The 23,796-nt window shown below is 40.7% G+C and overlaps 1 protein-coding gene across 7 annotated transcripts in view; it reads right to left on the bottom strand.

Annotated features, from left to right (window-relative positions):
• The window catches only part of CHD7 (chromodomain helicase DNA binding protein 7), a 132,478-nt gene that overhangs the window by 86,373 nt on the left and 22,309 nt on the right, over window positions 1–23,796 (bottom strand). For all 7 annotated transcript variants that reach the window (XM_040587304.1, XM_040587311.1, XM_040587310.1 and 4 more), the window contains one exon: window positions 930–2,789. In XM_040587304.1, the coding sequence (XP_040443238.1) occupies window positions 930–2,615 (1,686 nt within the window). In that variant the 5' untranslated portion in view covers window positions 2,616–2,789. The remainder of the gene's footprint in view (window positions 1–929; window positions 2,790–23,796) is intronic.

Below are 23,796 nucleotides of genomic sequence, written 5' to 3'. Positions count from 1 at the left end.
TTACAGGCAGAGCTACTTGGCATTAATTACCAACTGGTTTAAGAAAATAAAATAAAATTAAACCTCTGATATCCTGACACCTACTCATTCAGTACCACAACCTCCTGAATGATGACCAATAGAGCAAGAGGCAAGTAATGGCATATGTGAAGATCCCAAAAGGCACTTTTTCAGCTGAAGCTTACTTGACTACTAGCATGTAGTCAAACCTACTAAGCTACAGCAGATCTAGGTGTTTTACCATTTTTAGCTTTTAATCGAAATATTACATGAAAGCAATACATTTTTATTGAAACCTGGAAGATCACAGACTGCGTAAAATAAAACTTCTATCCTATTTCAGATTTCATTTAAGCCTCAGGTTTGATTTCAGACTATGATTCACATCTGCTGTCTTCTCCTTGCATGAACTACTGCCCCATCACTTCTCAGTTGCATTACTTAATGCTGAAGAAGTTCATCCTAGAAATTTTTTCACATGTAAAGATTTCAGCTTTAACTTAAAACCACAAAACATTCCCTCAAGATTTAAAGAAAACTCTCAGTTTGACCAAAACAAACACATTATGACGCATACTTCTTTCTCCAAGTTGCAAATACAACAATTAATAGTTTAAATGACAGTTCTCACACATGCTTTCCATTTTCCCCTCAAAGGAACACAAATAAAAAGCAGGTATTCAGCTTGTCTTGTTGCTGTAGCACATTTCAGTCTATCCATGTTATCCTGTAAAAATTACTGTAAGGACATTAGCCAGCTACCTGGACCCTCATTTTACCTTCAGGTTTTGTGTACCAAGCAAGCCATATAACCAGTAACAAACAGTGGAGTCAAACAGGAGCAACTATTTTGAAACCACGGATCTTGTGTAACCTGAAATGCATTTACAGCAATTTAAAACATCTTCTACTCAGTGGAAGTAGCTTACCTGAAGGACAGGCACTTTTTGTGGTGTGTTTTGTGGTGACTGGTGAAGCTGTGCCCAAGGCTGATGATGAGGATGTGGAGGTGGTGAAGACTGATGATGTATCCCTGGGTGAGGCTGCATGGGAGGACAGGTTGGCATTTGCTGTTGAAAAGACTGCTGTTGACTAGGAAGCTGCTGGCCAGATATTAGTCGCTCTTGTATTGCTTGTGGATCTGCAAGGCCAACACCTGGACAACCATTTGGTCTCATGTGCCCACCCATCTCCCGTGGTGTTGAAGACATACCCATAAATGGACGATTCTGTTGCATGTTTCGGGGGCCCATATTCCTTTGTCCAATTCCCATGGCACCAGGGGGCTGGTGTGACGGCTGAGGATGGGGTATATTTGGATAACTGCCAACTTCCATTGGTATTCCAGCACTACCAGGCCTAACCTGCGGAGGAGGTGTACCTGCTGGATTACTCATTGCTTTCATAGGTGACATGGGAGGTGGAGAGGCATAAGTTCCCTGAGGCTGTGAAGGGTGCATAGTTTGCGTGTTCATTTGGTTAAGTGAGCCACTAGGGTGGATGGGTTGCTGGTGCATTAGTCCTTGACCACTGTTTGATGGAAATCCGACAGCATTTGAGTATCTTGGTACAGATTGATTCATTGGAGTGTTATTTGTAAGGCCTAAATTCTGATTCATCCCTGTATTATTAACTAATCCCTGATTAAGGTTACTGTAAGGATATCGAGAATACTGCCCTGAGTTGTTTATAGTAGGTGAGGGTACCGTCTGGCTCCGAGAACTAAAATTAAGTGTTTGCGGCCTAACAGCACCCTGCTGGGGAGGATTAGGGGAGAATCTGGGACTGTGGGCTACTGATTCTCCATGGATAGCAGTGGGGGGATGGTGGTGAAATTGTTGGACTGAATGTCGCAAAGAAGGTGCCATACTGGGATTCTGCTGGGGCACATGAGACAAGTGGCCAGGTCCTGAGGTGGCAATGAAAGGGTTTCCCTGATTGAGGCCTTCTTGGCCTTGAGAGAACTGGTTCATCCTCTGCTGTTGTGGCTGACCATGCTGCTGCATTGCAAAATCACCACGAGCCATGTAGTTTCCCATCTGCTGCATGTGCTGAGGATGGCCCTGCCCAGGGGGTCCGGAGGGCGCCTGTGGTGGCTGTGTCGGTTGCGGCTGCTGCTGCTGCTGTTGCTGCTGGTATGGCGCTCTTATCTGGTCTGGCACTTGAACTGCCCGTGGTCCCCACATGGAGCCACTGTCTACGAAGGGTTGCCCGTGTCTTTCGTTCTGCATGCTGGGATAGACTCCCATTTGACCACCAGCACCACTGCCGTGAGGAACCTGAGGAACTGGAGGGTTGTGATACTGTGAATGAGGAGACGCTATACCATTCCCAGGGGCATTGCTTATCATCCTGTTTGGCTGATCCATCAGGTGCATTTTCTGCTGTTCGTATTGATTATAGTGATCAAAATGGGTCAACTTGGCTTGATTTTGATTTGCAGGGGGATGATGAAGAGATGACTGTAAAGAGGGAAATCCTTGATCCATGGGCATTTGCTGCCCCATAGGATTTACTGTATTTTCAGGATATCCACATTCTCCAAGACCTTCCAACCCTTCACTAAAAATATTCCCATCTTCTCCAAACAGACTCATCATTCCTGGATCTGCCATCTTTTTTCAGCACACAGCTCCTCGGAGCTACAACTAGAATGCTAGTCTGTGCTTCACCTCGGCGAGGTGTTTTGTCCTCAAAGCCTTTAATCCTCAACTAATCTCCTTCATGTCATTCCATATTTCCTTAATTCTTTTGGACCACGCAGTGTCAGGCAAGTCTGGTTACTGCTCCTAGAAAAAGCGGGGGAAGGGGGAGAAAGAGAGGAAGATATTGAAATAAATAACGTCAGGCAATATAAAGAAAACATACTTGACTGTTTTTCAGACAATGCTACCTAGTTTCAGCCCCTGAGATACATCTTAAAAATCTATTTCACTTTACGAAGGACTCATTAGCTTTATCAGAAGCTTTATTGTGATAGAGAGTTAGGAAACTAGCAAAACACTAGCCTTAACCTTAAATTAATCCATTCACTACACTTCCTAGTGCTCCTTTCTTGGGTGGAACAGAACAAAAGAACACAACATGCAGCAGCAGCAGCTGCCACAGCAGGTAGGCAGATGTATGAATATAGCCAAGCAGCCCATCTGCTGAACTAAAGCCCTGAAAACGCTCTAGTTACCAACAGCATGTCCTTAACCTTATTCCCTTGAGCTGCGTAATCAGATGAGCAAGCAGAAGCACCAAGTCCTACAACAGACTGAAGTTAGTTATACAGACAACTGATTTTTCAAACGCACACAGAGATGACCCTCTAAAACATACCAAATTCCAAGACTTAGCATTTAGGAAGGAAAGAAAAAAAAAAAATTTTTTTTAAACACACAGGTTATGTTAATTTTAATGAAGTTATAAACTGAAAGACATGATGATTCTTCCCATTTAAGCAAAATTATATGCTCGTTTTGTGTAAAAAAAATAAATTCAAAAGCTTCATTCTATGATAGGGTAGGTTTCTCATTCCATAACCTAATTTCTCTCCTGATGATAACAGGAACACTATCACTGGAGTTCATTACTCATCCTCAGACAATCATGCTACTAACTGCAACTACAGCACTTTATTAGACCACACTGAAGTTCTGCCCTCTCCAGAATTATAATCCTGAAAACTCACTCAGGAGAATTAGTAATGGCAAAAGAATTTCACAAAATGCTAACCTAATAACATACACACTTGGACTTGGAAAAAAGAAAAAAGCAACACATAGTAATAGTGCAGATTCAGAAAATTTCCCCATTTAGGTTTTTCACAGGAAAGACTGGTATTTCCGAAATGCATCCCACATCCTCTCCCCACAACAACTCCAAAGATTTTGTTTGGATCTGCTTATTATGAACAAAACTAGTCTAACGCTATCTTTTCTACTTAAGATCAGAATTTTAAATGCTATGTCTTGTATCTCAAAATAAACTTTTAAGACAATAGTCAAGGAAGCCCATCCACGTAGCAAATAAAAACAACTGGGTTTGCATCTTTGTTGTGATTCAGTAGCAACTGTACTTGCAGACACCAACTTGCCCTTCATCAGTGATCAAAAAAAAGATTTACAAGTCTGTACATTCACATCTCGCATTCTGCTGTCAAGAAGGGATGCTTTCAGTCACTTTGGATGCAAAATGCCAGGCCGGACTATTTCAATTGAAGGTGATTTGTCCCAGACAAGTTTTAGGGGGTAAATATCAGCACATTCATTACACTTCTTGTAGCCATTGTCAGGAGGACCTTCTACAGTATGAAGCAGAGGGCAAGAGGAAAAGCACAAGCATTTATCACTCCTCTTAAAATAGCATTTGAATGTCACCTTTAAAACCACACTCTTAAATCTCTTTAGCGCTCAGCTGGGATATTAACACTTGTATTTCTAAATCACTTGGGGGTAAATTCCTATAAGCCATCTACATATCTCTGTTATCTATTTATTTTGATTTAGTTTTCTTTATTAAGCAGAAGCCATCTGTAATATTTTCCACCTCAATCAGTTTATTAAAACACAGTATAAGGAAGTTCCAACAAGGCAAGAAGGAGCCTTCTTCACCAAAGCAAGCTTTTGGTATTAAGACTGCTCCAGAGCAGACCACACTGTTGTGGTGAAGATGCCCACAGTGATTTAAGATTGCTGGAGGATTTCAGACACGGCTACCTCTGTTGATGCACACTGCCATCAGAAACTGGCAAAGCTGGAAATCAGTGTGCACTGAGAGTCTCCATCTAACAGAAGTGTCTCTTTGCTTGAAAATGCTAAAAAGCATACTGCACAGATACTGTTACCTCCCAACCACTGACATAATCTGGGCAATATCAAACTTGAGCCAAGTAGAGAATGCCACCGGTCAGAAAACCTATTTACAGCCACAGAATTATGAACAGGTAAGAATTTTCACTCATTTTATTATGTAAGTCATGCCTACTAAAATAACCATTTTTGAAGACAAGCATGCTCTACTCTTCTCAAGCACTAATGAAACTTTGCAATAAAAATATCTTGAGTCTACATAAAAGAATTATCTTTGCTATCTGTTATAGACAAGCTAAGACAGCATCTCCAGAAACAAGGTTACAAGCATCCAGCACACATTTGAATCTTACTGCTTCGTTTACTGTTTTTCAGCTGACAGGCTTCCAATAAAATTCAGGCCAGAACTGGCCACTGGCAAGAATCAACATAATCTAACAGTAGTTACAACCTTCTACTATATCCAGAAAACCAAAACAAAATAGGGTAAAGGTTTTGTTTAATTAAACACACCTTATTTCTGCCCAGCTGACTCCATCCCCAATTGCAGGTTTGGGCTAGGGACTGTCCCTTACAATGAAGGAGACGTGCTATGGTCTTAGCATTCAATGGGCTTCCCAAGCACATACACTTTTAAAAGAAAAGTAACTTCTAAGTTTATGATAGTCTGTACACAAACAAATCTGTCATCTAAATTAAGAGCAAAACCACAGTTTGCCACTATTTATGATTTTAGTTCTGAATTTTTATCTAAATGTGCATCGATTCCAGGTTTGAGATGTTAAACCTAAAGCTATTAGGTTTGAAACACAGCATGAGAATGTGTTTGCGAAGATATCTCAAAATTGTAGTAGTCTTTGTTTAGATTTAAGTTTGGCCTTAAATTTAATGACCATGGCCCTTTACAGTCCGTTTGCTCTTGCCAAACCTTCTACTTCCCCAAATAAAAGTCACACCTCTGATGTGATACAAGGACAACAGTACATGTTAAAGAACGAAAGACAGCAGCAGTTACAGCCTGATCAAAATAAATTAACCAACGTTTTGATAAGAAAACAGTCAATACTGGATTTACCTAATAAGCTCACAATCTTCTACGCTAACAGGATAGATTTCTTCCAGATATTTAAGCAAGTCATGAGAGTCACAGCTTTAAGTTGCAATCATATCTTTCCTTCTTTCACTACAAGTGATGTATTTTCTCTGCATAAATCCTCAAGGTTGGTCAACTCCCCCCCCCCCAACTCCAAAAGAAATCCCCCACACAAAGAAAGCAGCATCTTCGGGGGTTTTTTTTAATTTATTATTTAAGACTGCCTAGACAACCTATTTCTGTTCAAAGCAATGGTATGATTCCAACTACCCAGACACAGCCAATTGTTTAACAACCCTGTTACCTTAACAGACAAAGCTTAAATTTACTCCAGTCTGCAACATTCCAGTCCTAAATAACTAGATCTCAAATTAAGTAGTAGTTAACGACTGCTCAACTTCATATTTCAGAGCTATGTGGACTCAGTAGCCTTGGGCAGCTTCCCACTTTTATGAGTGGAACTAAACTGGCTGCTGCATACGCATAATCTGATCTCAGGCTGCAAACACTAAAACTTGAAGTTTATTAGTCTTGCTCCCAAAGCAGCAGAACCAGGCAGTCAAGACCAGGAAGCAGCAAGGGCAGCACATGCCCTCCACAACACCATCCTCACATTCTGCCGTTCAGAAGAACTTCTTGTAAATGAACAGGTTCCTTGAATCAACTATCAATCGTTAGATACAAGAAATTTAGCAGCATTTCTCAATGGCCATGCAACAAGTAAACTAAATAAACAGAACATGAGATGGCAGCTAATATCAACTGCTTCAAGCTTTGAAGTGAGATGTGTCACGCAAAGTTGGTATTTTTACAGCTATTAGTTGGTATCTCAGACAAAACTCTTAAGTACTTGACAAACACAAACAAAACAGTTACTCAGGTAAAGGAACTATGCACCTACAAACCAATACAATAAACCCTGCAAATACCATGCTATTTTGAAGAATTAGGCTAAAAAGACCTCTCATGTTAAAAACCAAAGCCATGCCAAAGGTTATTTTGAGACGGGAGCCTCAAAATGTAGGATTAAACATTAGGCTACTAAATCTGCATTTAAACATTGCGTATTTAAACTGCTTTTCAAAACTGCTAAGCTCCTGCTGGCTGTTAGGGGTAGTAATTTAAGCATTTGCCACATGGAAGTAGATGACACAAATGACAGCAATTAAAGTCACATTCTTATTTTATGAACAAAGTTGGGGGAAAACATCCAAAAACTTCATAAACGCTTGTAACACCCTGACAACACAGGAAAAGTCATGCCAAAACGTTCAAATCGGGGAAGATCGCTGATGAGACTTCTACCTTTCAGCTTATTTACCTACTGAGCGAACAGCACTGCTGATGCCAGGACAGTTATGCAAGTGCCTGACCTCGTCCATGGGAAGCATGCCTAGCCTCCTGTGTGTTTTAATGCTTAGTTCTCATTGCTGTCACAGACAACTCTTCATGCATGGTACATTCCTCCTGCATATAGATTTGCCAAAATGTAACAGCAGATCTGTAAAGCAATCACAACGTGATTTCTGACCATAGCTTGCAAAGAAACTTGGTTGTCTGAACACTTAAAGATGCTTCCCCCCCCCCCCCTTCATATAGAATGCTTTCCCGGTATATGCTTCACACAGTACAGCTGTGTTAAAAATTAAGTCCATATAGTTTGTATCAGATCAAAGGATGGCAGGACTCTTGTTCCCCGCTGCCCCAGGAGAGACAGGACTTGTAAGGATGAAAAGAATAACCTCCTGCACGTCAGGAATATTCTGCCTTCAGTGGGAAGAGTCAGCAAACATGGTATAAGCATTTCTGAAAAGTTTAATTTCACACCTATCTTAGTAAAAATCAGTTAGTTCTTCACAGAAACATATCCTTACAGAAGCGTGCAGTGGCAAATTTAAGGCAGTCAATCTCTCTTGTTAGACTAAGAATTGAGGAAGGGGAGTGGGAGCAAAAACGTCACGTGCCTTTCCTCAAAAGTCACAGTTTTTGCGTTATGTGCAGTGAGTTAAATGCCTTGAATGCTATTTAGTAACATCTTTTGGGCAAGAAATCCATGAATTCCTAAACTTCCCATACAATAGTCAAGCAGAAGCCAGACTGCATTTTATTTCCTTAATGCATGATGTCCTTTGGCAAAGAACAGGCTTTTACAGAGGCAACTGAGGGCACAACAGCCTTCGAATATTTGGCAGCTTGTTGCTGTCAAGCAGCTGATGCAGGAATGACCAGCTAGAGTTCAGCCTGTGCCACACATTTGGAAACAATATCCTACGTCATTCAAGTTCACAGAAGCTCTGACACGAGACCACAACAGCATCATGTAGGAGTCTCTGAAGCAAACCTACCAAGCCTCGTTGTTACATCATATGCTCCCACTGCAAATGACTTCTGCATTCGCCGTACCAGCTGGGTACTGTTTTTCTTAACATGGGGCACTGCTAATTTTAAGTCAGCACCTATAACGCTAAATAAGAAGCCTCAGCATGTCTTTCCAGTCCAACAGAAAAAGTGGAAAGTTTATAGCTATTTATTACAAGCATGTATTTAGAAGTTTTTAATGAGGTAACCAGAGAAATTTTTTTTTTACATTTAAGTACGTTACAAACATGAGTTGGGAGGAGAGGGAACAAGCCTAAGCCAGAAACACTTAAGTTTTAGTGCTACGCTGCCTGGAATTTTAAGTGGCCTTTTTTGGTCATATGACCACCCTCTCTCCCAACGTAAGTTTAAAATACAGATGCAAGGAGGCGTTTTATCTAAAAATAGTCCTAGATAAGCAAGAGAAACAACCACAGTCGGAAAAATATTTCAGGAATACTCTTTAAAATATTTGATAACAGTGTTACCTTGCAAATAACTGTCTAAAACGGGAACGGCGACCCATCTAACGTGACCCCAGTGAGCTCTGGCCACCAGCAGCGCTGCCCGCCGAGGGGACACGGGTTGTGGTTCCGGGGGACCAGCAGCTGGCCCCAGGCCCCGCCAGCAGTATGGCCCACTGAGGGGACACGGGTTGTGGTTCTGGGGAGCCAGCAGCCAGCCCCAGGCCCCGCCAGCAGCACGCCCAGGCAGGGCCGGGGGGAGGTGGCGGTGTCAGGGAGAAGACTCACATTGCTGCCATCAGTCACTACGAGATCTCCCAGCAATTACCTTCTCTTACGAAGCTAAGCTGACACTAAACCGGCCCGGGGATTCAAGAGGTGGGGCCAGCGGCGACCCGCTGAGGCACTGAAAAAACACCCCTCGCAACTGATTACTCTTGTTAAGGGCCGTGCTTTTTGTGCACCTACTGCAGTTGTCACTGATTAACCAACTGATCTGGCAATTTCCTACATTCTTTTGCATTTTAAAAGGATCTGAGAGGCCGGGAGTCATCCCTTTTCATATTCCAGGGGGAAGGGGAGGCTGCACCCCGTCCGGCTGGCTGCGGTGCAGAGGGGCCCCGCTCCCGCCCTCCTCCCCCAGCCCAGGCCTGCCAGGCCCGCAGCTGAAAATAATTTATCTGTTCGCTCCGCCGGGCTCCCGGCATATGCGATTGGGAGGGAAACGTATCCATCACGGATAAACTTGAGCACAAAGCCGGGCCGAGTGTCACAGGATACCGGAGGGCAGAGGTCGCCGCAGCGAGCGGGCGGGCTGGCGCAGGGCCGCCTCAGGCCAGCGGGCCCAGCAGCGCGGCGGGCCGCACCCCCGCCCCGGCGCACCCCGCGGGAAACAAAGCCCAGCGCGGCCGCAAGCGGCGGGGGCGGGAGGCGGCCGGCCCGGGGGAGCGGGGACTGTCCCCCCGCAGGGAGCCCCGCGGCCTGCGCCCGCCGCGCTGCCACGACGTGGGTACTCGAGTGTTTCCCAGCGCCCCCGAACATGTGATTTCCAGTGAAATGTATTTTTTTAATCACAGGCAGGTTTTAAAACTTAATCGTATCCCAAAAGGCTATTTCCAGCTATAGAATTATAAGCGCTTTAAAGTAGCCAGACCCTATATTTTACTTTACCCGTTATAAGGCCAATACAATCATGTTTCATTCATAGTTTATGAAGTCTGAAAAACCACTTGATGAAATTACAGTCTACCAATACCACACATGGTATATTTGTCCACGTATATTCTATAATCATTTCAATTTATGACTTGTACTTAAAAGTAATTTTCCTGTACATGTGTTCTTCATAAATACTGGTAGATCACAGTCTGCACTTGTACAGGAACCACATATCCACACTCATTTCTGTGAAGATAAATACACCTTATATATTCAAAGTGAAAAGCCAGAGTTTTCACAGAACTAAAGGGAACATACTTCAGGACTGTGGAGCAAAATGGTAGTTCTCCCTTACGCTCTTCACATGTGGCAAGATGAATCATCCTACATCTGAACTCAAACCCTTATTCAGCTTCCAGTATTGATGATAATTTTTGCCCAATACACTTAAGCATATGGTCTTGAACCTTTCAGCAAAGAAAAGAAAAATTACACATTACCTTGGGAAAGGACTACAAATTACCTTTTTTAGAAAAAAAATAACATCTATGTGTCATAAAGTATTTTAAATGAAATCACACATGATCTACTGTATTCCACAAATCTCAACTTTGTTACAAAAAAGGCCTGTAGTACCAGACCAATTATTTATTTTATGATACACAACGGACTATTTAAAAGAAGTGTTAAATTATTTCCCTAAGTTAAAGTCCACAACAAAGAAAAGAGGGCCGGGGAGGGAGGGTGTGGAGAAAGGTGGTACACTGCAGGGCACAATGCAGTATATGGAGTGAATGGATTTCAGGAACCTTCATTCACTGCCTGAACCATTAAGTAGGTCTGATAATAGCCCACAGAATATGGGAGACAGCTGAGATACAGGACAGATACCCAAAAGAGCTTCCACAGCTATTTATTGGACTACTTAAATGACAAGGTTTTTTTTTAACAAAAATAAGATATACATCTTGAACGTCCTACTGTTTCTTTGAGGAAGCAGAATGCAAAAAAAAAGGTGGTTCATTCTTAGTCTGTGGAATTGAAGCGGACTCTTGCATGTACCAATGAAGCTTGATTTTTTTGGTTTTTAACATAATGCCTGGCTCACAGTGATAATCAGTGCTTATTTAGACCACAACATACATGACTATACCAAGATGTTCTTTACAGCAGAGAATGCCATAGAAGAAAAGTTTGGCGCTCTCAACAGCTCCCAGTGTGTAAGACCAAGATATTAAAGAGTAAACAAGCTGTGTATTCAAGTTCACTAGACATGGAAAAAAGGTGCCTACACAGTATCAGCAATAGTGCCAAGAATTATACATTGGAACGGGAACTGTCAGATGAGTGCAACCCTTATCAGGCAACCTGTGCGGTGTGCCTTTTCTTTCTAGGTAGGACTGAGCTAGAATGCTTTTCCTCTATGAAAGCAGGGGACATTCAACAGAAAGAGAATCAAATTTTCTTGTGAAAAAGTTCAGTAGGTCTCCAGTTTCTTCTCAGTGAAGAAGAAAACTAAACAGGGTGTTTTCAAGTGTGCTGCTTAATTTATATGCACTCTTAAAATGACTCCAGTGTAGTTATGCTCAGACAGACAAAGCCTTCCAGGGAAAAAATTGTCATCTGAAGTTTTAGAACAACGCATCTCACTCCCCTTCTCATCAAGATTTCGAAGAAACTGGAAGTAGTTTCCAAGTCAAAGATAATTATTGACCCAGTACCCAGAGCCACAGTCATTCAAGCTACTGCAAGCAGTAGGAGCCGCTGACATTCATCTACCACAAAATCTTTTTTACCCAACAGGAAACTCCTTGAGCTACCTTCAGTTCCCTGCAAGCTTTTCAGAGACTGATGATGAACGTGCAAGAGCAGTGCTGTGTTCATGGATAAGATGTGAAAGGAAATTTTTACTCATCTGAAAACAAACTTGGAAATTGGTTCCATTTCACGGTAGGTAGCTCCACCTCCTCTCAAAAAGCAGAGCTCTACTTAATTTTACAATAGAAAGCACTATCTTCACTGTTCCTAATGATTCACATTCCGTTTAAATTTACCTTTCAACTTACAAATCTTGCTGCAGCATCTACAGAGGACCAGAAGTTTCCAAATCCTTTTACATAAACAAACCAACCAACCAACCAGACACATTCCCAACATTGCCCTCCTCTCAAAAAAAATCAAAAATTTATTTCTACTCACTAGAAAGCTGTGAGATTAAAATTTAGTGTAGAGGGGTTTTTTTGTGGGTGGGGGGTGCTTGTTACTTTTTTTAAGTAAGAAAAGCAACTAGAGTACTATTTTACAAGTGTGAGAAACAGGAAGTTTTATTTTTATAACATTTTTTCGAGTTCAGATGGCAAACTTCGTTGGACTAGCAATTTCTTTATATTGTATTTGTAAATACCTGGAAAAGTGAAACTCTGACCCATAAAATGGCTCATAAAAAAAATCCAAACACCAAGCAAAAAAACTTAAGGAGCAAAGTTCCCAGAACAACAGAATTCAGGACTCTTAAGTACTGTGTGAAGACTGCTACCATACAGTTTTGTGTAACCAGCCAAGTTTGGAGCTATTTCACTTACTATTCAGAGAGTCCAGTTGTCAGAACAACACCTACAACAGCTAGTGTATTATCTATGCTACAGTTCTATGCAGAAGCACTGCTAGGAAAATCTTTATTCTATCAAGGGTCAAAAACCTGCTGGTCAAAGGTGAACAAACTCAAATAGCTAAAAGTATATTCCTTTGCTTACTAACTACGTAGAAACTGGAACAGGTACAAAGAACTATGACGTTCCAGTGCTAAACATTTCCAATTTGTTTTACCTCTGCAAAGAAACCCTCACTCAGAATAAAACAGCTATCAAAAGACTAAAAGCATGAACTCTTATACTATGTTTTGCTTTACTTAAGCATACAGTAAGTGGCATTATTATAGCACAGACTTACATCACCTGAACCCAAGAATACAGTGCACAGCTAAGGAGAAAGCATGGATGAGGCTCTGCTAGAGATCAATTGATTTAGGAGTCACAGGAATTAGTGGCAGATGAAATGCTTATGCTGTGTAAGCAAGTATTATTTGGACTTACAGCTTAGACTCAAGTAACTTTAATTAATGATGCTTGCAAAGCAATAAAATCTAGCTCGTTGTCCCCCCAATTACATATACTATATAAAACTAGTTATGAAAGTAGAAGTACTTAGAAGTACTTGAAAAGGCATGATGAACTGCCTGCTGCCACTAATAAAACCTCCACAATGGGCTTTCCCGACCAAGTTTTTACAGCACCTTTGAATTTACTGTATCTGATCATAAAGCATCATCCAAAACCCTCAAACACGTAGGAGTATGACTCTTCCTTTCCTACCCTGCTCAGCACCTGAAATCCATGTACCTCTGTGTTTTCAGATAACAGTGATCCCTGCACTTAGTCTTGAAATAAAAGCAAGAAAAAAGATCACTTCAGAATAGTACAGGTTATGTCCTCAACTGAGACTGCAGCTTCAAAGCAAAGCAAGCAATGAAACACCTCAGTAACAGCCAGTCATCAGAATCAGGTCCCCCTGGACACTGTGTACTGGTGTGACAAGCTTGGATGAGAAAAAGATATTTCGGGGGGTGGGAATCTATTTGAGAAGCTTCAGCATCTTACCACTCTAAAATACATGAAGATGTAACTTGGTAAGACTGACCTTCTACCACCTGGTCTTTATAAAAACTGATAAGGAGGTTCTTTCATTCAGACTTCCCTCAAACCCAGGTCACTTCTCAGCATAATGGATGCTAACAGAAGGACTTAATGCCAACTGCACGCATTGTATCTCCGTAGCATCCAATATATTCTGTACAGCTCTGCAATTACTCAAAAACCACAAGAGAAAAATTAAGCAAAAGATATTGGGAAGAGCTTAATCAAGAGATGTCTGCAAGACAGTAGCAACAGCAACAGCTGTCAACCAGATTTTCCATCAGGGTTGTCAGCAGTTCCAGCCAGCTTCTGAGCATCCAGGTAAGCCACCTGCCACCTTCCCTTTCAAATGTACCCCTCACTAGTCAGTCATGCCTTTCATGGCAAGCTTGGGTTACAGCACAGCCTGCACTCTGAACTTACTCAAAAGCTGCTGCTACCAAAACCTAGAAGTATTTATTTAAAATAAAGATATTTTTTTTTGTCTGTCTTTTTTTTCCTCTGAGGAAGACTGCATTTGTGTGTTTGACGTGTGGCTGCTCATAAAGTAACTTTCTAGGGGCAGGCTAAGTGAAGGTTTTATTGAACAAATTCTAAGCCTCAGACTTGACAACATTGACAGCCTCTTATCAAAAAAGAGAATATCTATAGTTATACAAAACCATAAATGGCATCAGACTTATTCTTCTGATTATTCAATACCTACATTTTTAGTCATCTGCATTTATAGAAGCAGCAGTTAAGTATTGGTAACATTAAATGCTACATGGTGTACGTGCTCTAGTAACTCTTCCTGATACCTCCATATAAAACAGATTTTCTTTAGAAGGTATGGAAGATGCTATAAAACAAGGAATTTCTATATATCTATAATATTTTTATTAAATAGTAATGGAAGCATTGGGTGGAAAGAAAAAAAAAGAAAAAAACACCAAGAAAACCCAAAAAAAAACACTTCAGCGTCTGTCTGCTTAAAAGGAAAATTTCCCCTATCCTTTAAGGATCTTAAGATTGTAAGCAGCATCACATACAGGAGGGATTACTAAATTTTTTCACAACATCAAGATGCTCTACTAAATTACTTTTTCTGTCTACATTAAACGTGTAATTGATTTTAGTTCATTTAAACCAGGAGAGTCAGCTCCATGCTATCAGCCTGGTCCACAAATAGCCCTTGCTGATAATCTGGGAATTTGAGATTATTGAAATGGCCACAACATACTACTTTACCTGAGAACGTACAGTTAATTTTTTGTGTCTTACACCCATTCCTTATGTCTTCTCCACAACAGGGACAAAATTCTCACACCTTCTCAAACACTGAATGAATTAACTGCATTGAAGGAAAAGTTACTTTACAGGTAAGGTCCAGAACAGTACCCTAAAAGCTGCCTTTTCCAGGGCCAGAGCCAACTAAAACAAGTTTAAAGACAGTTTCATTTGAGACGCACGGAGGGAGGAAGTATACATCAACAAGGCAGTGATGCAAGGAACATCTACAAGATAGAAATCTATGTAGCGCCTCTATTTCAAACCTATGATAGCAATATAGTCCAATCATTTACACTTTGTTGGAAAAGCAGTGTCCATCTGTTATTTCACAAAAGATGTAACACCTTTTATAATAACCGATACAAATGAAATGTGGCTACAGAACACACTGAAATCTTTTCACAGTTTTGAGAACTAGACTGGAGATTTCAGTGCTTACCACAAACTTCACATTTCACTGGAGCCAGGAGACTGTCCAGTCTCCCCTACTTCTTTTTGACCGAGGCATCTGCAGCTTCAACCAAATTCAAACCCAGACAACTGCTAATTCACCCATTTAAGTTAATTTCCCATTTCTGCTGCACAATACAGTAGCTACTTAACCTGAAAGCCTTGCAGCTAGATAGACTAGCATACTAAATAGCCTAACTCTTTAACCCATCAGCAGACACTCCACTCTGTTGTTCCCAAACTGCAGAAATCACAAGCTGGATTCCGCTTGATCCTGACCTCACATCTTCCCTAGTAATACTCCAAGTGCAGAAGACAGGGTAGGGAAGCTTCTTTCCAAAACGCAGCAGAGCCTCTTACCTGACATCTCCACACCCTTTCTCATTGCTCAGCTGAACTGCTTAACTATTAACAACATAACAGCTGCTCACAACTGAGCACACAACTGGTGATGCTGAGTCGCACAACTGTTATCCATCAATATAACCACTCCTGTTTCATGGAGTCCTCTCCTTCTTGGTCACAGTTTCATTCACTCCATGTTCTTCAAAAAGGCTACACATCCCGTGGGCATGGAGCCTCTCTTCTCACTCTGCACAGAAAAATGTGTGGCAGCTGTACTGACAGTCATGCACTTGCATAGAAAACCATCCAGAAGCATATTACATCTCTGATAATGCATTACATCTATTGTCCCAAAAGGCAAACACAATTGCTCCTATCAGCAACTCTATTACAATATTTTTTTCTCCATTATCAATTTCTGCCAACATCAAGCTAATAAATGCATGATCCCCAGTTAGAAATCGGTGGTTAAGTTACATATACCATATTAGCTGGGATCTGAGGAGAGAGGGGGGCTAATTTGAGAAATACATAGAAACCTTGCTTTCAGGAGAATGAGCATTAGCACTTTTAATGTGCTCTGGGATTTCAAGTTTAATGTATGAACCACTTAAAAAAAATATAAATCACTTTACAGAAAATTTCAACTGGTTGCCTAACACCCATCTCCTAAGTGACTATCATCAAAACACAACCATAACACGAGTGATGAACTGATACTAAAACCCTTCAGTGAGATCACAGAAGTCCTCAAAAAACAGCCCCAGTTGTGAGAGCGCACTTCTCCCACATGCTGAGTAGTAGTCAGGTTCAAGAAATAAAAGCTTTGTTCAATTACGAAAGCGGATGGTAGGTATGTTTCTCATTTACACGTACAATTTTGAAATCCAAACCAATCTGACAGTGTCTAAACAGATTTTAAAGCAAAAAATTAGTACTTCCAAAAGGAAGAAGATGCAAAAGTCAGAGAAAGGGAAGCTACTCACTCACTGGGACAACTTGACTAGTAAGAGACCTCAGCCTGACAATATCATATGCTTCAGCAGGAGTAATTAATGAAATTTTGCAGGGCTTCTGCCCACCGGCAAGTCAAATTGGTTACAATTCTTCAGATATAAAGTGGGCATTTCGTTGTTCACCTATTTTGCTTTGCAGGGATACTTCTCAGTTGCATGCCTGCATTGCCACCATCTCTGCTGCTGTTGGTAACTTACTAGTATCACTCAAGAGAGAGCAACAGCCCGGCAGTCTGTGAAAGGGATAATCTAAGCGACTGCAGGATGGAAGAAGTGCTAAAGACAAGAGCAGCCTAGAATAGCAGTCTGAAGATGGGCAGCAGGCATCTGCCTGCCAAAAGAGAAGACACCTCACAGGGTAAAGTTCCACAGTTCCTGGGCCAAGACAGCAATGGCCACTCCAAGGTTTCTTAACACTTCCCTTGGCTCCCTGCTACTTCTTACTAGCTGCAAATTTTTGTCTTCAAAGATAAGGCTTCAGCTATTTCTCTCACTGTCTGCTGTAAGTTAACATTTAGCATCGCTGTACATCATTGCCAAGCCCATCACAGATCGAAGCACGGCACTCCTCCCAGGGCGAGGGGCAGCTGCCATGTAGGGTAGGTCTACAACATCGCATACACAACTAAGATGAGTAAACATGCTCATCACAAATAAATTAAAATTCACCTAATGAAGTTTTTCAAGATATTAGAAGTGCATGTCTTGCATGCCAAGTTTCTGAGAGAAAAAGAAAATAAGCACGTGAGCCATTTTCTACAAAACCACAACCCCCTGATTCCCCGGGTCAGCCCAGCGTCTGGTCCTTCAGCAGTTTACTCAGCTCGGCAGATGAGGAAACAGTCACACCAGAAGGGCCTGTAACAGATGGAAACCAGAGCAGCTGGAGAGCAGGGAAATGTCTGCGCCGACATGGGGCGAGGGGGTGGGGTGGGGGCAGAAAGCCCATCCCTGCTCCTGAGCTTTAAAGCTGCGTGCAGCCATCACACTGTACTGCAAACTCAGCCCACAGATCTGCTGGGGAGAAAGTTGAAGGAAGCAGTACGTGGCCGGATGATTTAGTGCTTCCCAGACTTCTCATCAAGACAGCAACACTGAGCATGCAGCACAGACCTGCAAGCACTGGGTGAGAGCTCCTCAGAAGAGCAGGAGGTAGCAGAAAAGGGCAAGCTGGGCATTTGTCTTCATGAAAAGCACAGCAGATGAAGAACTGCTGGCTTGAGAGAGCCTAGAACTGGAATGGTGAGGACAGAAACAAAACTACATATGCATACTGGAGAAACGAGTAAGGAAACAGCGGATGAATTAAGATCAAAACAAGTCAAGGTTTGAGGGATGCTTTTTTCCTCCCCTCCTCCTTTTTTAAGAAAGAGATATTACAGAACCAAAGCACCACAGAAATACAATTTTAAAGAAAAAACAAACATGGTAAATGAGAAAGAATAAAAACTGAAGAAAAACCTGACATATGGTACAATTATCCACCACTGTTCAGACTCACAGCTTTACAACACCTGCGCAGTTAATAACCATATTAAGTCATACATGATGTCACCAGTATTTCCTTCCTCAACTTAGTTAACTATTAGGGAAATACATCTAACAGGAGTTTCTACACTTTTGGAAATACAACTGACTCTCCGTGATTAAGATGCCCACCCCCTGGCACAGTTTGGATGGCAGCCTACCCGCAGTTCCCAGATAAGGGAAATGGACCAAGCCCTGTGAGGGAAACAGAGCCACTAAGCAGAGGTACAAGAAAAGCAGGCGTAGGGTTTTGTTCTTGTTTGTTTCTTTTAATCCTGGTTGGAACTACCTTCTGCAATCCTTTTGGCTCCTCAAGACAGGAGACAAGAAACTAAACTGATCAACGCGTAAGACGGAAGTCCTCATACGAGAGCAGCAGATTACAGTGTTAACCCAGATAACGCAAACAAGGTCATTCAATGCTTGGAAAAGGCTCACAGAAATACTCCATTATATTATATATATATAACTGTTCTTTACCCAGCCTGCCATGTAGAATTAGACTTTGAACATCGATTTTCAGCAGCTGTGAGCAAGTGCAAAATTGACAGCACAGCAGAAAGTTTTCATGACAATTTTTCCTCCTTAGTTATTCCTGTTCCTAACCACAAACAAGATGCTTTTGTTCTACTGTTTAAACTCAACATCTCAAGAAAATGTTCAGGTACACCCTGACACTAGAGGTAAGCTGATCTAAACATCAGTTGCCATCAGATCACCACCACAGGGGCAGCTGAACAGCAGTGACAGCACAAGGGAAGAAACAAGAATGGTACAGCTGATTTCAAGCAGCACAACCCATTGGATCAGTTTATTACTGTACCACTCATTCCAACTGCCTTCAGGCCATGGCCAGGTGGCTCAACACCTTAACCTGAAAAGCACAGCCTTAAAACAAGCCAGAGATTTGCTGTATAGAAAGAGCATGAGAAACCAGTGCCTGCTGGTACGACTTCCAGAGGAAAAACAAAAAAGAAATTCTAATTTGATCAAATACGTGAAAAAATATTTTGCATCTAACTGATCAAACACACAATCAAATCAACACCGAATACTACACAAAGCATACAAAATCTTGCAGTTACCGCTAGCTACTCCTGCTGGCAGGAAGGGAAGACTGCCGACTTGCAGTTATTTCATACCAACGTACTACTCTAGTGAAGGATGTGCAAATATTCTGTGATCTGGCGCTAGAATTTCTTTTAGACAAGAAATGTTATATCTCGGTGTGATTTAGGAAAATAAAGGCCATTTGTGAATACTAAAGATATTTGTCAAGAGAGTCAAAAGAACAGGTTTTAGTTAAGACATTCCAAAAGCAATTAATTCATGGTGCTCAGAGGAGTGCCTCCAGCAGTTCAAGCCAAGCACACGCACAGTCCCTCAATGAATGGCTGTGATGGATAAACATGCTACTTGAAGGGAGGATATTTCATCTGCATCCATTCAACACCTAGGAAGCCTTCTAGACACAAAGAGGTAAAACTTTCTTAGATTTCTCATAACGCTTTCCCTGCTCACATTGTACTCGCTTGCAGACTTCTCCAAATCCCAGTACTAAAAGTCCATTAACATAAGATTAAGTTTTACATATTCTTTTTTAAAAAACATATTCACCACAAGAATTTTTAAATATATCCCACTATTTGAAACACTTTTGTTCCAAGAGCTGACCATTACAGACTATTTTCTAGATATGGCAGGACAAATTCCTTCCTGTCTGAGAGTTTCCATGGTAATAAAAGTCCCCTTTAAACACATTCACGGTGGTTTGGGCAGGCCAAACAGGCAGCCTTTGTACTGAAAAGCTCCCTCTTTGTACTCCTCTGTGCTGATCCTGCACAAACTACCGTAAAAGTGTATTTTAGTGGAGGCAGAGTAAAACTAAGGCTCACATCGGTTTCACACGACAACTGTTTATTCCACAGCACAGATACAATCCTCTGGAAGATTCCCTTCGCAACGAATTTCTAGTGGTTGGAGAAAGCAAGCTACAGGGCAGTCTACGGCATGTTTCAAGCCGACCTAACCCAAGCAACTTTGCCACTTATACCATTAAAAAAAGATGAACTGCAGTGCCCATCCTCCCCACCCCACCACCACCCCCCGCCCCGTAGTCTCATTGCTATTTGTAGATGGAGTATTTACATCAGTGCATGCATCTCTAGTTAACTAAGGGTAGTCTTAACTGATACCTCCAAGTTAGTATGTAGGCCTGCCGTGGAAAGGGACTAGGAGAATGACCTAATGGGTGGTTCAAATTGCTGTTTGGAGGAATATACAGAAACAAAAAATGTTTTGGGGATGTTCAGCAAAGCATCTCCCTTTAAATTTCTATCTATTCACATTTGTACTCTGACACCTTTAAGTACTAGCACAAATTTTGGCACATTTAGGTCTTGCTACAAGTGAAGCAGTTTTGTTTTGGGAGTTTACATTTCAGTAAATCTCACAGTATTTCAGATTTAGAAAGACTTCTTTTCCACTGCCACTACAGCAGATCTACAGAAGTGGAACCAACTCTCCAGGCAATGGATTCTCTTAAAGAACTAAATCATTAAGCCTAAGCATACAACTTTAATTCACCAAGAAAGATTTCAGACATCCCTTAGATTTTTTCTTTTGTTAGCTTTTGAAAATGTCTATGATTTTATTTTGGATTTAATTTTCATTTCATTTAGATACTACCAGATCAAGTTTGTTAACTAAAGTTTTCAAACCCCGTATTTTCAGATATGTCCATAAGATTCTGAAGTGCAGCTCAGTTCCTAAGCCAGTATTTCTTTGCTTACAATAAAACAAGGAAGAGAAAAATTAAGCATGTAACTTCCATAGTGAGCTTTTCCTCAGTGCTGCTGGCTGTTCAAATTTGGGGTTGTTTTTTTTCTTCTACCTTATCTAGTGGAAATTTCAGTATAGCACAGACTCTCATTCAGGCTTCTGAGAAAACATACGAAGAAAGAAGCAAGAACAGCAGGAATAGCTCCGAGAAATCAACATAATGCTTCCCATCTCAACTGTTTCAAAACACCCCTCACTTGCACACCCCATTTCTCAACTCCTGCTCTGCCATGTAACTCATTTCCTATTGGGTGCCTCTGCTCCTGAGAGGTCCGATCTTGAGCGCGGACTCTTCCTTGCTTCCCAAGGATTGAAGCTATTGGTATGGAAAGCTCAAGATGAGTGAAAAAAACCCGAAAAAAAAACCCTGGTCTTCTGATCGCTTTCACAAGCATAAGAATTAAAATACTTGATCTTTGTCAGATCTAATTTAGAGGCATTTAAGTTTCCTTTTTGGCAATAAACAGCCTCAAAATTAGAGCAAGTTTAAAATTGTGGGAGGCAGTCCAGTTAACATTTAAGACAAGCAGATCAAATAGAAAGGAAAGGTTTGAGAAAGGCACGTTGTGCAGAATTGTTTGGACCCACAAACCAAGCTATAGCTCTAACTTTCTGAAGAAGCTTTTTTCAGTGGGCAGGTTTTAAGAACAGGACCAGAGCAAGTACAAGAAAAATCAGAAGACAACAAAGTATTCATGAAAAGCCTCTCAAAATAACAGGTCTGGTAATTCACTGACTACTTGAAACTGAAAAATTATTGTTTTAGCTGAAGCAAAAGCTAACAGCATTTATTTTTTTCCAATACAAAATTTCAACTCAGGAAAAGAAACTGAACAGAATTTGTTTTGGTTGCCAGCAAAACCTGGTCTATCGCTTTCGTTGAAACTAGTCCAATTTAAACAAACATCAATGTAACATCCCACATTTCTCATGCTAGCAAATCTTATTAAGAATACTTTCCACCAACACATGGTATTGCTCAGTTATTAACAACAACAACAACAAAATCTTAGGATCATTTGTAGTAAATCCGTCTACTTTAAGCAATCTAGCTATGAATCTATCTCCTTAAACAGATGCAACATGTTAGATGATTTTCACTGTAGGTTGTAATATTTCCAAGTATGTTTAAATTGCCCTCAAATTATGCTTTATCAAGCTACCATGCTGACTGTAAGATAACTGAATATAATCAGAAAAGGTAAACTGTAGCCCCTATGTCTTATGCACCCACTTCTTAAAATCAGAGTCACAGTACAGCAAAGATTTCATTACCACCCTGTTCTGACAGAAACCAATATTAATTATTATTTGAATTAACCTTTGAGCCATAGTTTTCATCAGTACTCAGTAAAGACACGGACAATTTCTAATTACATTCTACTCTCATTATAAGTCACTAGGCTGTAAAGCTGTATCTGACAAGACTGCTATACTTGGCCTTGAAATGCTTTGGACTTCACTATAAATCTTTCAGAAACATCTAAGAACTCACTGAATACAAGAGCTATCACACAGAATGCTTCTCCAACAATTTAGAAGTGTTTTTAAAGGAATACCAACTGTGATGTCACTGAATTGCAACATTATTGCTGAAGGAAAATAACCAGTGTCTTTATCACTGAGCATCATCACATAGATGATCTTTTACCTAAAGTTATATGTAGTGGATCCACTCAGTCTATCAAGTGCAATTATGCAGCCATCATCAACTGAATCATAATTATACTCAATAATATTAAAAAATATATAGACCGACAAAAATCCGATTCTAAAGCTTACAGCAAATATCTACATCATAGGATATTCTTACTACAGACAAGAGACAGATATTTTATCTGCTGAAGACTTATTAGTTCTCTAGTAGGAAATGTGGATTTCCAAGGTCATAAATGAAGAATAACCTGTAATTAATATACAAAAATTAGTGCAAGAGGACAATTTTTCTTTTCTAATTTTTCTGCTTTACCTCACATAATCACTTTGCTGCGGTCAGTTAGCTAGCCAACAAAAAATGAATTATACACAAGGATACAGGGAAAGTGAATGCCATTCTAGAGAACAGGTTTCTACCCCTGACTATGCCAAATCTCTTGAACGAACAAATTAAACTTCTAAAAGAGTGATTTCTGGCTCTGTAACCCGAGCCTCATTTTCACAACTTCACAAAGCTCACATCTATGACTAACTCCAAATGTTCAATCTCTGAGCAAAAGACAAGTTTTATTTGAAGGAACACCAGAGGCTGGGATCTATCAGGTTTCAAAACCAGAACTTGACTTAGCTGCTGACTCAAGACATATTTCAAGGTATCATTTTTAACTTTCCACCATTGAAAATACCTGTATCTTAAAACAGAAGCCCGAGTATCAAATCAGTTTAATTCCAGTGAATGACATTTCACGTTACAGAAATGTCTTGACTTCAACTAAGATGCACAACAGATACAATTTTAAATATTGTTCATCTCCAAAAAAAACCCCCAAGAAATGGCCTTTCCTTCACAGATCATTTTATGGATGTGTTAGTTACACACAAGATCAAGTTACTAATTTCACAAAGATTTTAAAGAGGTATTACAAGACCAAAGGAAACCCAATATAAAGTTTGGACTTGTTAACACAGAAAATGCCAGTTGTACATGTATTTAAACATATTATGGATTCTATCAGTTAATGCACAACCGCTTTGTAATCACATTGGGCAAATGATGGTCCATGACCAGAAGAACAGCTAGATACAATCAGATTTATCACAAGACAGACTATGCTAACAGAATCCTTA

This window comes from Falco naumanni, chromosome 3, assembly GCF_017639655.2.
Source record: "Falco naumanni isolate bFalNau1 chromosome 3, bFalNau1.pat, whole genome shotgun sequence".
NCBI classification, from domain to species: Eukaryota; Metazoa; Chordata; class Aves; order Falconiformes; family Falconidae; genus Falco; species Falco naumanni.
Note: the sequence above shows the minus strand (reverse complement) of the source record. Positions and strands in the feature narration are given on the sequence as shown.